Raw genomic sequence first — 17,137 nt, 5'->3', positions numbered from 1 at the left:
TTCTAAATTGCACCATTTCACACTGTTCCAGATTGATCTCCATCTTCCACTTCTCAGCCCAGTTCTGTGTCCTATCAATAACACCTGATGACACCTGTCTCCACTTTCCACATCACCACCAACCCTGTGCCATCTGTAACTTTAACCCACCCTTCCACTTCCTCATCCAAATCATTTATAATAATCACAAATAGTAGATCCCAGAGGAACACCACTGGTCACTGACCTCCAGGCAGAATACGCTCCATCAGTTACCGTTCTCAGCCTTCTGTGGGTAAGTTAATTCTGAATCCACGCAGCCAAGTTACCCTAGATCCCAGGCCTCCTGACTTGCTGAAGGTGCCTTCAATGGGGAACCTTGTCAACACCTTATGAAAATACATCACATATACACCACATCCACTGCTCTGTTTTCATCAATTTGTTTTGTCTCTTTTCTCCACATGACCACTGACCTATATCCTTTATGTCTTCTGCAGTCGGATCTTTTCCAAGATGACCTGTACCCAGATACTCAGGGTCCTGAGGCAGCCCTCGAAGCTGAGGAGTGGATTGCAGGAAAAAACGCAGATCCCGTGCTCATCTCGCTGAGAGACGGTTACATTCCACCTAAAAACCGAGAACTTAAATTTGCCAAAAGGAACATTCTGGACAACAAGCCTCCTCTTGGGCCACGACGCAGTTACTCCACTTGTGAATCAAACTTTTCTGTAGGTGTCCGGAACAAGCATCATTGTCCTTCAGTTTTCAATTAAAAGTCTGTCCTTTAGGTGGTGACAGAGTTAACGGGTTGGTAATAGGGCAGCACAGTAGCGAAGTGATTAGCACAACGCTTTACGGTACAGGCGACCTGGGTTCAATTCCTGCCGCAGGCCTGTAAGGAATTTGTACATTCTTCCCGAGACCACAGTTCAAAGATATATCAGTTGGTGGATTAATTGGCCATTGTAAATTGTCTCATGATTAGGCTAGGATTATATCAGGGGGTTAATAATAATAATTAATCATTATTATTAATAATATTTAACTATTAATTAATATAATTATTAATAATAATTGATGATAATAATTAATTAGGATTAAATCGGGGGATTGCTGGCCGGCGTGTCTCAAAGGGTCATTGACATACTGTATCTCAATAGATAATAAGAATCAGGTTTATTATCACTGACAAATTAGTTTTGCAAGACATTAAAAAATGCTGGAAGTCAGGATCAATAAATAGATGGTGCAATAAAGTGGTTTTCAGAGACCATTCAGAAATGTTTTGGCAGAACAGAAGAAGCTGTTCCCAAAACATTAGGTGTGTGTCTACAGCTGCCAGTACCTCCTCCCTGATCATAGTAATGATAGAGGGCATGTTCCGGCTGGTGAGGGTCCTTAATGATGGATGCTGCCTTATTGAGGCATCTCCTTTTAAGATGTCCTCGATGGTCGGAGGGTTGTGTCTGTGACAGAGGCTGGATGAGATTACAACCCTCTGTTGCCTCTTATGATCCTGTGCATTGGGACTTCCATACCAGGAGTTGACATGACCAGTCAGAATGCTCTCTACCCTACATCTGTAGAAATCCGCTAGAATATTTGGTGGCACTTCAGTCAGTGTCCATACCTCCAGGTTAAAGAGGAGGGATCAACATGAGCCAGTGTCTCTATTCCTGACCAGCCTAGCAAATCATTGCATGTGCACATGGGTTAAGCATTAAACCTTCCACACAAGAAAGTCCAGCAGCCTTCCTTCAAACCATAGTCGATATAGATGTGTTTTATGATCAGTTTATGATAGTTTGTTTCAAACTTACTAAATTGTACAAGGCATTGGTGAGGCCAAATTTGGAGTGTTGTGTACAGTTTTGGTCACTGAATTATAGGAAAGATGTCAACAAAATAGAGAGAGTACAGAGACGATTTACTAGAATGTTACCTGGGTTTCATCACCTAAGTTACAGAGAAAGGTCAAACAAGTTGGATCTTTATTCTTTGGAATGTAGAAGGTTGAGGGGGGACTTGATAGAGGTATTTAAAATTATGAGGGGGATTGATAGAGTTGACGTGGATAGGCTTTTTCTGTTGAGAGTGGGGGAGATTCAAACAAGAGGACATGAGTTGAGAGTTAAAGGGCAAAAGTTTAGGGGTAACATGAGGGGGAACTTCTTTACTCAGAGAGTGGTAGCTGTGTGGAATGAGCTTCCAGCAGAAGTGGTTGAGGCAGGTTCGATGTTGTTGTTTAAAGTTAAATTGGACAGCTATATGGACAGGAACGGAATGGAGGGTTATGGGCGCTGAGTGCAGGAAAGGAATGGAGGGTTATGGGCTGTTCTACGAGTCTGTGGTGGCCAGTGCTATCATGTTTGCTGTTGTGTGCTGGGACAGCAGGCTGAGGGTAGCAGACACCAACAGAATCAACAAACTCATTCATAAGGCCAGTGATGTTGTGGGGATGGAACTGGACTCTCTGACGGTGGTGTCTGAAAAGAGGATGCTGTCCAAGTTGCATGCCATCTTGTACAATGTCTCCCATCCACTACATAACGTACTGGTTGGGGACAGGAGTACATTCAGCTGGAGACTCGTTCCACTGAGATGCAACACAGAGTGTCATAGGAAGTCATTCCTGCCTGTAGCCATCAAACTTTACAACTCCTCCCTTGGAGGGTCAGACACCCTGAGCCAATAGACTGGTCCTGGACTTATCTCCTGGCATAATTTTACATATTACTATTTAACTATTTATGGTTTTATTACTATTTATTATTTATGGTGCAACTGTAACGAAAACCAATTTCCCCCGGGATCAATAAAGTATGACTATGACTATGACTATGACTATGACTAGGTCGGTGGGACTAGGTGAGAGTAAGAGTTCGGCACGGACTAGAAGGGCCGAGATGGCCTGTTTCCGTGCTGTAATTGTTATATGGTTATATATGGTTACTAATTTATAATTGGTTTATTATTGCTAATTGTGCGGAAGTACAGTGAAAATCTTAGTTTTGCATTGCCGTCCGTACAGATCATTTTTTAAAGTAAGTCCATCAAGAGAAAAGTAGTAACAGTTACAGAGAAGGTGCATTTCAGACAATAAGGTGCAAGACCAGAACAAAGTAGATTGTGAGGCCAAGAGTCCATATTCTTGTACTGGAGGTGCATTCAATAGATAGATAGATATACTTTATTAATCCCGAGGGAAATTTGGTTTCGTTACAGCCGCACCAACCAAGAATAGAGCATAAATATAGCAATACAAAAAACCCCAACAATTGAACAACAAAATGCAAACTATGCTAGATGGAAAATAAGTCCAGGACCAGTCTATTGGCTCAGGGCGACTGACCCTCCATGGGAGGAGCTGCAAGTTCGATGGCCACAGGCAGGAACGACCTCCCGTGCTGCCAAGTGTTGTATCACGGTGGAATGTGGCCGAAGTCCAACAGTAAAAAGTTCAATATCCAGTCTGCAAACACGTTCCTCAATCGTAATATACCCCGGATTGCACCATCCGTTGTTAACCAGATCAGTAAGCACCCAACTCCTTTACGCTTACCGCTCTCAGTGCACTTCCGGTCAGCCGGAACGGTATTACCCACCGAACGCCTCTTCTCCAAAAGTCTCTGTTGTCTCGACCCGGACCTCTTTCCTCAGCTTTGTGATCCCCCTCTGCATCCTCTGTGTGTTTTCCTCCGGATTTCAGCAGGGGTGTCCACCGTTCTGTTGGCTAAGCCGGCCGGTATTTGCTGGTCCATGGAATGCACAATGAGACCTTGCTTCTGTCCCACGTGTTGGGATGTAACCATTTCCAGCACTAAAGAAAACCCAAATAAAACTCTCTCTACCAGCATGTTAGAGAGGGTGCAGCTCTGACGTGTTACCGTGAGAAAAAAAATACAAAAAATAACGTAAATTAAAAAGTAAGAAGAAGAAAGTAAGAATAGATCAGAACGGCTGTACCAGGCTGCATGCACGACCGGCGCATGCGCACTAGACTGATAACAGTGGGAATGGAGTCTGTTTTGAGCCTTGTGGAGCTTGTTTTCAGTTTTTTGTGTTTTCTTCCTGAGGGGAGAAATGAGAATGCTGATTGTCCCTTTGCACTTCTTCTGTCTGTTTTCGATTCACTTTGCAAATAACAAAAGTTGCTATCATGACAATTGGATCCCAGATGAATCGCTGTCACCGGGTCAAGATGGACAGTCAGGAATGTCAAAACTCTCCAGTTGGATAGAAATATAGTCAAAGACCTCTAGTTAATTCAGCCAGGTTACTTGAACAAGAAACATGAAGTTTCAGGTCTGGGAGAGGGAACTGACAATTTTGCAAGGTTAGGATTGATGTAGAAAGAAAAACTATGCCAAAAGCAAGGTCTTCAACAACAATATGAATTATATTTATTACCCCATTTTTTCAAAAATGGGATTGAGTAAAAGAGTCATAGGGCAAAAACAGGTCCTTCAAGTTCAAAGTACATTTATTATCAAAGAATATACAAATTATACAGCCTTGAGATTTGTTTGCTCACAGGTAGCCACAAAGTAAGAAACCAGAAAGAACCCAATTAGAGAAGACAAAATAAAGACCAACCCCAATGCGCAAGAGAAAGGAAAAAAAAACACAAATCATGCAAACAATTGAAGCGAACAACAAAATTCTGAGCCAACTTAACTCCTCAGATCCAAACCCAAGAGCAACCTGCAGTGGGCCCAAAGCCTTGCTTGTCAGTTCATCATATTAGTGGGCATGGAGCACAGCGGCCAGGGCAGTCTTCATAGCCTTCGCACCATGGAGAGAGAAGCGAGCCCATCTAGTTCATATTGACCTGTTATTCTGCCTAGTCCCACTGACCTGCACCTGGACCATGGTCCTCTATACCACTCCATTTATATGCTTATCCAAATTTCTCTTAAATATTTCACCTTTCACCCATAACCTATAACCTCTAGTTCCAGTCTCATCCAACGTTAGTCGATAAACCCTGCTTGCATTTACCGTATCTATATCTCTCATAATTTTGTATATCTCCATGAAATTTCCCCTCATTCTTCTAGCTCCAGGGAATAAAGTCCTTGCCTATTCAAATTTTCCCTATGATTCAGGTCTTCGAATCCCAGCAGCATCCTTGTAAATTTTCTAAGTAAATTTTATTTTACCAAGCTGAAAAGTATAGTTTAGTAATTCAGATTTGGCAGTGCCTCATTATGTCTCAGTCCATCTTTGAAGAAGCACATATGAAGGAAGTTAAGGATGCTTCTCACACTCCTGGAGCCTGGCTTTGATTCGAATATTGGGTAATGTCTATGTTGAGTTTGTACGTTTCTCCAGCGACTGCATGGAAGGCTTTAGCTTCCTTCCTGATCCCAACTGAGGGTTATGTGGCTGTGGTAAATTACCCCTTGGTGTAGGTAAAAAAAAATAAAAGGGCATTTGATGGACATGTGAGAGAGAACAAGATATGGTGCTGGGGGTAGGGGGAAGAGAATGGGACTCGTGGGATTTATCTGCTGGAAGCTGGCTTGGAGTTGATGGGTCTCTTTCTGTGCTCTATTAAGTCAGTAACACCATTAAGAATTCAGGCGACAAAGGAGCTTGTTACATCAAAGTCATTTTGATTCATAGATATAACAATGGAAAATAATATTGGGAATTTTCATAGGTGTAATGTTTGGCACTAGTCTATCTGAGAATAGCAAGAGAAACATGTTTTCCAACAGAAACTATTCCAAATACTGTCGAATTTCTTCTCATAGCCATGATGTTGATGTCTGCACATTTGGTAAGGTGCGAAAGGCCTGGTTTGAGCTGTGATATCTGTAAGGACTGCACCAACCTGAAAAATCCCTAACCCTCCCTCAGACTATATAATTGATTTCCTCTCTCAAGTGGCACTAGTGTCATTGTATTTACTTTGTCATGCAAGTTATGTTTATTTAAGTTAGAAAACTCTGCTATGTTTACAAAGTACTATGCTGCAGCTTGAAACAAGCTAACTTTTTATCATCCATATGCTTATGATAATAAACTTGAATTAAAGTACAATAAGCTGCACAGAAGTTAAGAGACAGGGTGATTCTGAAATTGGTCATTGTCTCAAATAATTTAATTCAATCTAGGACACATGGAGCCTAAACCTGATTAACTCATTATCACTGACCACCTCGGCAGAGATGTTTAATGCTGGTGACACAACAAATTTGGCATTTAATTTGTCTGCTCATTCAATTACAGGAGCAAGATCTGCAGCATGAGATTTTCTCTTCAATTATGGATGCCTGTTATTGATTTCTTTCTCTTCTTTGCCCGTAGCGTGTAACCCTGGAGGAGCTAATGGACGAAGTTAAATCGCTGAAGGTGATTGTCCAGTCCCAAGAGAGACGCATTACTGAGCTCGAAAACAAGCTGTCAAAGTTCACCAATGGCACTGCTTAATTCTACCATCCACATTAGCATGCACTCCAAGGTATCAGTGCTTCCTGCCAAACTAGTTCAACTTATTAACGTCCACCCCCAACAAACTGGTGGCAAACAATGGTAGCTTTTACAACAATCTACATAACTGTATGCGTATTCTTAACTCCAGTGAGACAAGATCACATGGAAGTATTTAATGTTTTGTTCTGGAGATTAACTGAAGAAATCACGGGAAATGTTACACGATGTTTTGGGAAATGCAGTGAACTAAAGGTCAAGCTACACCTGATCAGTGTTCCTACGTGAGGTCATGAACTACTATTGTTAGTGAGAATCAAGCTCGCTGTGAGCTGACAGCTTGCACAGCAACACTAGGGCAGTTCTTGTAGTGAAGAGGGCGAGGATAAAGAAATGCCTGTGACAGGAGCTCCGTCAGGCCAGCAGCTCCTGCTTTGGGCACCAACGGACTGTGGGAGGGTTAACTGCAATTTTTTCAAGTGTGTGATTCATAAAACAAAGTAACTTTCAAACAATCTCCTGACTAATATCCTGACATACTTTTTCAGCTGCTGGTTCCATTGTTATTAGCAGAAAAAGTTTGCCGTGTCTTTGCATTCTGCTCAGGTGTAATCAAATAATACTTTATGCATCTGATTTTCAGTTCACAATTTGCACTGTGTAAGGTTGGGGCAGTTTTTGGCACTTGGTAAAAGTGGTATTTTATTACATTTGGAGATAAGACACTAAAATTAGAAGGATGATGTGGTTTATATGACATTTTGTGAAGTGAATGTGTTTGTGCTGTCAGTTAGTCCAGACGCGGTGACGTGTGATGCCAGCAAGTTCACAGAACGTTCTCTGCTGTTATCTCTCCTTTAGTAAATAAACTGTTTCATTTCAGGAACTCTTCAAACAGAAAGAAACGTCTTTAAAAATTATTTTGAAGTGTTATTTAGTTTACTGCCCTATGCATTCTAGCAAAAAAAGCATTTATTTTTGTGGTGGTTTTTTGACACTTTTTTGTGTGACATGATTCTGATTTACGGCTCTTGTCAAAGTCTGAAGTTTTGCACATTTATCTTCTTTCTCCTCCATTGATGAGTACCATTTCTGCTGCTGTGTAAAATAGCCTTGCCTTGAGAATATAACATAAAATGCATGATAATAACCTTTAGCGTATAAAAGGGAACTTCTCCTGCCTTGTGCAATACTTAGAGGTATCAAAAGAGTTGTTCATCCTGTCTGACCCCAGTAGAGAACTACTTCCATTTGGATTTTAAATCTGGTCGCATTTACAAAACCTGCTCTCATTTGGCTTTTCACATTGGATAAAATTAATAGGAAAGAAAGAAAGAGAATTGATCTAGAAGCTTCTAGGGTCCAGAGGAGGTCCATGAGAATGATCCTGTGAATGAAAGGGTTAATGTATGAGGAGCATTTGATGGCACAGGATCTGTACTTGCTGGAGTTTAGAAGAATGAGGCAGGATCTCTTTGAAACCTATTGCATATTGAAAGCCCTTGAGAGAGGATGTTTTCTATAGTGCAATAGTGTAGGACCAGAGGATACAGCCTCAGAATGGAAGGACGTCACTTTAGAACAGGAGAGGCATGGTAGCACAGTGGTTAGCACAACACTTTACACTACCAGTGACCTGGGTTCAATTCCTGCCGCTGTAAGGAGTTTGTTCGTTCTCCCTCTGTCGACATGGATTTCCTCTGGATGCTTTGGTTTCCTCCCAGTCCGAAGACCTACTAGTTGGTAGGTTAATTGGTCATTGTAAATTGTCCCATGATTATGCTAGGGTTAAATCATGAGTTGCTGGGCAGCACGGCTCAAGGGCCAGAAGAGCCTATTCCACACAATATATCAATCAATAAATAAAAACAGGTGAGGAGGAATTTCTTAAGCAAGAGCGTGGTGTATCTGAGGAATTTGTTGTCACAGACAGCTGTGGAGGCCAAGTCATTGGGTGTATTTAAAGCTGAAGTTGATATGTCCTTGATTAGTAAGGGCATCAAAGGTTACAGAAAGAAGACAGGAGAACGGGGTTGAGTGAGATAATGAGTCAGCCATGATGGAATGGTGGAGCAGACTTGATGGACTGAATAGCCTAATTCTGTACCTGTGTCTTATGGTATTTATAGTTTGGCCTACTAAAGCTGAGAAATATCAAAAATTTCAAAGCTCCCTAATCGATATATGGAGAGCTGTAAGATGCCCGGTAGATCTTACAGTTCTTGAGTTTGCATCCATTGAGCTGACCAAATTTGTGCAGATTGCTGTTGGTTTTCTCTCTCCCTCTCCCTCTCATTACTAAGAGATAGATGCTAGATACAAGTAAGGGAATCATTGTGTGCAGTCCAACATGATCCTGTTTACAGTCAGATACTCTGCAGGAGAACTTATGCAGAGCGCCTGATTGATTATCAATAGTAGTCTACTACATTCATGCTGAGCAAAACTCAGTAAGAATTGCTGAGGGTTACACCAAATATCAATGTTAACTCTAATTGTCAACTTGTTGTTGTCTCTTGTCCTATGATCACCTCTAATGCTTTTAAAAACCAGTTATAGATATATTTCTATGTCTAAGTTTAAAAATAACTGGGCTTGTTTTCATTTAAAGCAATATTTGTGTACTAAAGAAACGCATTCATCTTGAAGCAGAGTTTTAAGAACTGGCTGTAGATGCATCTTGTCCATTTTCAAAGACTTGGTGTCAATCTGTGTCTTGTTATTTTCCATTTTATCAGAGTCAGGGAATTAAAAATAAAGTTTAAAAAACACACACACATAAAACCTTTTGGAAAACAAGTAAACCTGCAGATGCTGGAACTTGAAACATAAACTGCAGATGCAGAATGAACTCAGTCAGACGTCAGAACATAACCTTTGACCTGAAATATCAACTGGTTTCTCCTTCCACAGATGCTGCATGGCTAACTGAGTTCTTCCAGTTCTTTATTTTTGTTGCACATAGTTTTGGAAGGCTAGTAGAGAAATTGCTATTTGTGAACTTCATTTTTAATGGTGAAGTACGAGGAGAAGCAGAATACAATTATGGTCGGCACTGGCTTGTGAATTATTAACATTGGCAGATATTGCCTTTAAAGATTTCTCACGAACTTGATCAGATCTCCTAAGGTGTCTCCTGAAATTCTATTCCAATCTCCCTAATATATAACAAGTCTTCTAAATTATAATTTATAGAAGGCTGGCTACAAATGTAAATAATTCAGTGATGTAAGGATTCACCAGTTGTACTTACTAGCTGAAGGGCCTGTTTCTATTCTGTAATTCTAACAAACGAAGGGCCTTTGATTGTAAAATAAAGCTTGGTTTTAGTCCAACACACAGAACCAAGGAAATGAAATATTCAATAGAAAATTAAGGCACCGGGGAAGCTGAATATGAAGAAATGTCTGTTGAACATGCTTGCTTTGCCAAAGGTCACTGTCTACAACCAGAAAATGTTCTGTACATTGTACACCTGAGTATTTAATGTGTTTTATTTCTCGTCCACAGAGGGTCTGACATTCACCATTGAGGTCAGACTTGGAAGCCTGTTAATGTCTGTAGCAGCACAGGGAAGAGTTTTCAAACCTTTACGCTGAAATAATTTTAGTTCTCCAGGCCCCAAACAAGCTTTGATTTTAATTTGATACTTAACATTTTCAGTGGGAAAGTAAAGCCTTTCAATCTTGCTCTCTAATCAGCTTAATCTATTGATGTCCTGGAATTCGGGCTATTCTCTGGAGACATTGTGATTGGACGAACTGAGTCTCATTGGGTCTGTAAAACTATGTCTAGCTATTTGTTCTGACAGTGTACTATCCAATGGTGGGCCATTGATCATGATTTGTACTTGCCTGTATTTTGAACTATATGCCCAAAAATATCCAGGTAGTGAATACCTTACTAGCACTTATTTAAGAATCACTGATGTTATCTGTGAAAAAGATCTAGAAAATTTTCTTTGAGTGAAATGTTTTTCTTCCTCTGTTTAAACTTAGTCTAAACTTTAAATGTTTGTGTGACTCTGGTGACATGGTTTCCATTGCAGTTAAAGCTTATATCTGTAAGGGGTTTGTACGTTCTTCTTGTGACCATGCAGGTTTCCTCTGGGTGCTCTGATTTCCTCCCACAGTCCAAAGATGTACTGGTTGGTAGGTTCATTGGTCATTGTAAATTGTCCCATGATTAGGCTGGCATTAAATTGGGTGATTGTTGGGCAGCGTGGCTGGAAGAGTCAAAAGGGCTGTATCTCTATAATAGTAAATAAGTTATTGATTTGCTTTCTCAGAGACTGCTTTTATCAGAGTATAGTTTTGACTTGATTTAAAATATTCCTTATGCACTAGATGAGATTTGGTCAAAGGGGAAAAGATCAAAATCCGAAATAAAGCCTTTGGGTGTTAGAAGCAGGTTAACGATACTAGTGAAAACCTTTAATTACAAATGAAGTTGGACACCTGCAGATTTGTAATGTAGGTCAAGTGACTAGCGAAAGACAACAGGTTCTGAGATTGACATCTCCAGTTTATTACCTCCAGCTGAGATAAATGAAAGTGATACGACTAACATACCATTAGCCAAAGAATAAAGAAAGGTTCTTCATTAAATGAGCTAGCCAGCCTACATCGATGAGATTGCTGTCTGCATATTAGATGAAGCTGATAAGAGTTGGTATTCTGGCTGATGAAGTACACTTTTAGGATTTGGAGACTATAGACGTTGTAACCTGAAACAAAAAAAAACTAATGGCTGGAGGAACTCAAAGTCAAGTGGCATCTGTGGAGGCAGAGTGATGGTTGACATTTCAGGTTGCAGTCCTGATGTGTGGGGTCTTGACCCGAGTAGCGACTATCCTTCTCCCACAGACGTTTCCTGGTCCGCTGAGTTCCTCGGGCAGTTTGGTTTTGCACTGATAGGTTTCTTTGACTTGAAATAGCAACTAAAGAAATGGAGCCAAATTGAAATTCTTATCTGATCCTCTAAATAGCCAGAAAATTACTCAAGCTATTCAGAACCACAAAAATAATTTACAACTAGTTGTCACAACCTAGCCATTCAAAGCTTGCAGCTTTAGCAGATTCTATGCAGAAATTAATAGAAGATGGGATGATAGAGAAACAGTAAAGAATTCTTGGATTTATAACCTTTAGTTTAGTGGTGTTACTGTGGAAAATTTACAAAAACATGGTGTATATTAAAGCCGTGGAAGTTTCTGTTCAAATTCCCTGTCATCTATAATTTAGAGCAATTGTTCTAATTCACATATGTATTGACTTATTTAACAGTAGGTTGGAGGATCATAAACCTTTGGCAAATTGTCACTGGTTGCAACTGAGGTGGAGGTCCTAGCTAAAGGCATTTCAGTTATTTTTTTGCATGGACCATCATCAGACACAAGACATTTGAGTTAAGTTTTAAGTTAGTATTTCAAGGCGGTTTTCAAAGTGGCCCTTTCAATGGATGATATATAATGAAGTAATCTAATGCTGGTGAAATAAATAGAATAATTACTAGCTACCAAGGTGGCATTTCATTATTCTATTTGCTCTTCAAAGTGATTGTCCAAGGTTTTCTTCCTTGAATGAATCTTGCTAAGTGGATGTATGTGGCACAACTGGAGCTCTTTACTTGTAGGGATAACATTTTTCAGGGATGTTAGCATTGTTTTAGTTTGTAATCTCCATAAATCAGGCTGATGGTCAAGGCAATTGTATAATTTGTAAAATATCTATAACTGAAACCAATGCCTTGAATTATTGTAGATGATCTGGAATCATTTGCCACAATGTGAAAGCCTTACTCTCATTTAATATTGCCTGTATATGTATGGTTGTTATCGTAATTATAAAGATATACACTGCATCCAATCAAATCTCCCATACAAGCTGCACCAGAAGTAATTAAGTGTCTCCATAAAGGGGCCATTTACAAGTAAATGCATTAATCCTTTCATGGCAGAAGAAGTCAACATCTTCCATCATATTTTTCTAAAATAAACTGAATATTAAAATTCCATGATATGTATTGATTTATTGATCCAAGTCTTTTCTGTCCAAGAAATCTATAAACCTGTGTATTTCTCAGGTCTTTTTATGCAGTGGTGTCTCAATCTTCAAAGGGTATTTTCTTTTTATACAGAAATGTTTCAAAAAAAAGGTTCATGTGTGTGTGTGTGTGTGTGTGTGTGTGTGTTGGTGGTGTTGTGCCCTTTTAAAAGTATTCTAATAATTCAGAAATATTACTTCCACCTTTATGCGCTTAACAATTATCCTTCAGTTACTAGTCTAGATTATAGTATGGCCCAAAATCCATGTGTTGTGTAAAGCACTGATGTACAACAGTAGCTTTTTGCAAGATGGACATCACTGATATAATCTTCTATTACTCTAGTCCAGGGGTTCCCAACCTGGGGTGCACGTATCCCTTGCTTAATTGTATTGGACCATGGCATAAAAAAGGTTAGGAACCCCTGCTCCAGTGTAAATAAGTAGCAACAACTTTGAGATTCAAAGGCACCGTCTGTCGCACTAGATGCACTATATAAATGGTATAGATGTTATTTAGTATTTGTCTCTTTACTCCTGAAATTAATGGAGTTGAATATTTCATTATTCTAAATAACCTGTGTCAAAGTTCAAATCTGCAAGAAGCTGATCTACCTAGTATCTGTTTTCCCATTGGCCTTTGTCAATGAGTATAATCAAATTGCAAAGGTCATAGAAAAGTACAGCACAGAAACAGGCCCTCCAGTTCATCTAGTCCGTGCCAAACCATTTAATCTGCCTACTCCCATTGACCTGCACCAGGACCTCAACCCTCCATACCCCTACCATCCATGTACCTATCCAAACTGCTCTTAAACGTTGAAAGCAAGATCAGATGCACCACTTGCACTGGCAGCTCATTCCACGTTCTCACGACCCTCTGAGTGAAGAAGTTTCCCCCTCATGTTCCCCTTAAACTTTTTACCTTTCTCCCTTAACCCATGACTTCTGTCCAGTCTATCAAATCTTCCCTCAATCTTAAAGACTTTATATTGGTTACAATTTTTTTAAATCCCAGTCAGACATATTTAAGACAAGTCAATATTGTTAAATACAACATGTTAGTTATGGTCCTCATCAGATGGATTTTAAGTCTAAACATTTTAAAATGGATTTGAATTTAAAAGATTAATCTCGATAAAAGCTCTCAAACTGAATCTACTGTTGGAGGGTGTAGTTAATGATTTCATGAATACCAATTATAGGTGTTGACAGCCAGCGTGTGAGAAACGTGTATTAATATTGAGCAAACTTTACAAGAGAGCAGATGTTGATAACATCATGTGGAGCACCAAGGAAAAGCACAGAAATTAATGTTGAATCAACATGGATGGGAAATTAAGGTTCCAATTTCGGTGTGAAGTGTGATTTGCACTGTAGTGCCGCAACAAGAGGAGAGCTTTGGACTTTACAAGCCAGACGTGAATTTATCTGAGTGGCTCTCAACATGTTCTAATGCATAGCCTACATAGAATAACATAAGGGATTACTCAATCTTCCAAAGATTTGAGAATGTAAGTAGAATGTACCAATGATGTAATGGATTGCAATTCTTAACATTTTTTAAGAACTTTTCATTTACAATTTATTTTGGCTGTATCACTTTCCAGCATCCTTTACAAGAAATGGGTTTTTTTTTGATGGTGTATTTATCAAATGCAATAATATCCAACACTGGGCTTCAACTAATCTGCAGCTGCATGTCTGTGGCTAGACATGGGGCTGTGAGGAAAACTGGATCAGCCGTGATGAAATGGCAGAGCAGACTCAATGGGCCAAATGGCCTAATTCTGCTCTTATACCTTACGGTCTACTTAACTCATTTTCAAAAAGACAAATTATACTGTCTAAAACTAGGTGGGTGTGCTTCTAGGATTATTTTCTATTCAGCATTCTGATTCTAAATAAAGTAGAGACCACTTAAGACTAGCACTAGAATAGGCAATATAACACCACCTACATTTAGAGTCAGAGAGAGCATTAGTTGCAGGATATAATGCTGAGATACTGTACGTCCTAAGATGTGCTGTAACACTTCATTAGTCATGTAATCTGGGGTCATCGGGTGTTTTGGGTCTTTCAACATCAGACACCCTTGCCCAGGTGACCCAGGCAGTGTTGATCAAGCCCCGGCTTGTGCCCAGCAGCATTGGCCCACGGGTCACACCTCTTGATCCATAGCCATCTGAAAGCTCGCTCAGCAGCCTCTGTGATGGTTCTGATGGCTCTTTTCTTTACATTTCCCCACAATGCTAAGGAGAGAGTAGGTTCGTTAGAATGAGCAGCCAGCAAAACCTCTACACCCCGTCTCTATAGGCTGGCATCATGCCCTCCTCTCCTGTCTCTGGCCCTGCTCTATCAGCTCCTGGTATCTGCCTTTCTCATGCTTGAATGCCTTCTAAATCGGGTCTTCCCAAGGCACTGTCAATTCTACCATGACCACCTACTTCGAGGTTTCTGACAGAATGACCATGTTAGGCCTCAGTGATGATGATGCGATGAAGTCAGGGAACGTTAATTGCTTGCCAAGATCAACTATCGGTTGCCAGTCAGACGCTGTGGCAGCAAGCCTGCTGGTGATCTGGGCTGGCGCTGGGGTTCATCTCCGGTAAGTTGCGGTGTAAAGCACATAATATCTTTCTCTGGATGCTCGGGGAAACAGGAGGCGGTATTTCCGAGTAGATTCAAGGGAATTTGAGCAGCACTTGTTTCACTAGGGATCCATTTGGAGTTCTGTGATAGAGTTTATTAACATATGCAGAAGCTCCTGAACTGTAGTGGCCTTTGTTAATTATAAAACAGATGGCATGTCAGTTGCGGAACATAAGGATAGGATATTTGTTTGTTAAGCAGGAACTTTAGAAAAGTATTAAAATTTTATTTCCTCATGGAAATTAAGCATTACAAGACAGTACTATATTTATGAAGCAATAATTTCATTAGGCTGATGGAATCTATTGAATATATTGAACTCAAGATACCTGCATCAGAAAATATTAAGCCATATTATTTTTAGAATTTGTCTTATGTGAAATATATTATTTCTGTCTACAGACAGATTATCAGAGAGTCATTGAACATTACAGCACAGACACAGGACCTTTGGTCCATCTAGTCCATGCTAAACTATTATTCTGCCTAGTCCCATTGATATGCACTTAAACCAGGGGTTCCCAACCTTTTTTATGCCATGGACCCCTACCATTAACCAAGGAATATGTGGATGCCAGGTTGGGAACCCCTGACCTGAACCATAGTCCTCCATATCCCTCCCATCCATGTGCCTATACAAATCTCTCTTGCATGTTGAAATCGAACTTGCAGCTCATTCCACATTCTAACCACCCCCTGAGTGAAGTAGTTTCCCCTCATGTTCCCCTTAAAAATTTCACCTATCACCCTTAACCCATGACTTCTAGTTCTAGACTCACCCGACCTTAATGGGAAAAGCCTGCTTGCATTTACCTCATCTATACCCCTCACGATTTTGCTTACCGCTATCAAACCTCCCCTCATTCTCCTACACTCCAGAGAATAAAGTCGTCACTTATTCAACCTCTCCTATTACTCAAGTCTTCAAGTCCTGGCAACATCCTTGTAAATTTTCTCTGAATTCTTTCAATCTTATTGTACATGATAACTAATGCTAGGTCTTGTATCACAACAATAATTATTACATAATTACACCTAAATAACCCTGTTCAATACTTATGTAAATTTTTTTTGTAAGAGATTCTAACCCATAAATCCAAGGTGATATCAATCTGATACCTTGGTCATAGCTGGAGGTATTTAGATTAATGTTATAAGAAATTAGTTATCTTTATAGAACATGAAAAGGGATTGTTCTAGAGTTGCAAAACATGAGATTCCTTGTCAGCATTCCCATTGAGTGCATCTCCTTCCTGTGAGAATAGATTACTAAATTTAGCCTTTACTGATAGATGGAAAAAAGTTCAGTTCCTGATATATCTAGCTAATACATCATTGTATTAAACCAAGTGTTAAACTAAATTTACCCTTGGCCATTAGGAAATATTATGCAATATTTGGAGTGGTTTTACAAATTTTTCCTCAGGATTTTGGCTTGGCCCAATGGCATTCTGATTTATGAAGTTATTTTGCAGGTTGTTGTAATTCTGAAAGGAAGGATTTAATTTTCAAAGTGTGCATCTGTAATATTTTTGTGGCTTTGTTGTTTGGATGTACGGAGAGTGGTAATTTCAATTCATGAAATGTATCCTGAAAGATTAAGCTTGTATTTCCATGTTAGCGCTAAATATTGGTCTGGTGATTGTTTTGTAAGTACACTGTAGATCAGGCATCTATTTATACATTGCTACAGCTGAATCAAATTTTGTTCTGTAAAAATATATAATTTGAAAATAAAATGTTAAAATTAAATATCATGTCTTTTAATTTATTTGTAAACATGTGATTTGATAGCCCATAGTAGTATGCCTGAAAGTCTGGTGATGGGCATTAGATTAGATTAGATTATGAAGACACGCAGTCCTCTTTTATTGTCATTTAGTAATGCATACATTAAAAAATGATACAATGGTTTTTCCAGAATGATATCACAGAAACACATGACAAACCGACTTAAAAACTAACAGAAACCACATAATTATAACATATAGTTACAACAGTGCAAAGCAATACCGTAATTT

General features: G+C 39.6%; 1 protein-coding gene across 1 annotated transcript in view; it reads left to right on the top strand.

Moving 5' to 3' along the window:
- LOC134336949 (coronin-6-like) overlaps nt 1-16,803 on the top strand; it is a 260,484-nt gene extending 243,681 nt beyond the window's left edge. Inside the window, exons 10-11 of the mRNA XM_063031656.1 lie at nt 480-710; nt 6,298-16,803. Of these exons, the coding sequence (XP_062887726.1) occupies nt 480-710; nt 6,298-6,420 (354 nt within the window). The 3' untranslated portion in view covers nt 6,421-16,803. The remainder of the gene's footprint in view (nt 1-479; nt 711-6,297) is intronic.
- The last annotated feature ends 334 nt before the right edge of the window (nt 16,804-17,137 follow it).

The sequence above is a fragment of the Mobula hypostoma genome, chromosome 23 (assembly GCF_963921235.1).
Source record: "Mobula hypostoma chromosome 23, sMobHyp1.1, whole genome shotgun sequence".
Classification (NCBI taxonomy): domain Eukaryota; kingdom Metazoa; phylum Chordata; class Chondrichthyes; order Myliobatiformes; family Myliobatidae; genus Mobula; species Mobula hypostoma.
Note: the sequence above shows the minus strand (reverse complement) of the source record. Positions and strands in the feature narration are given on the sequence as shown.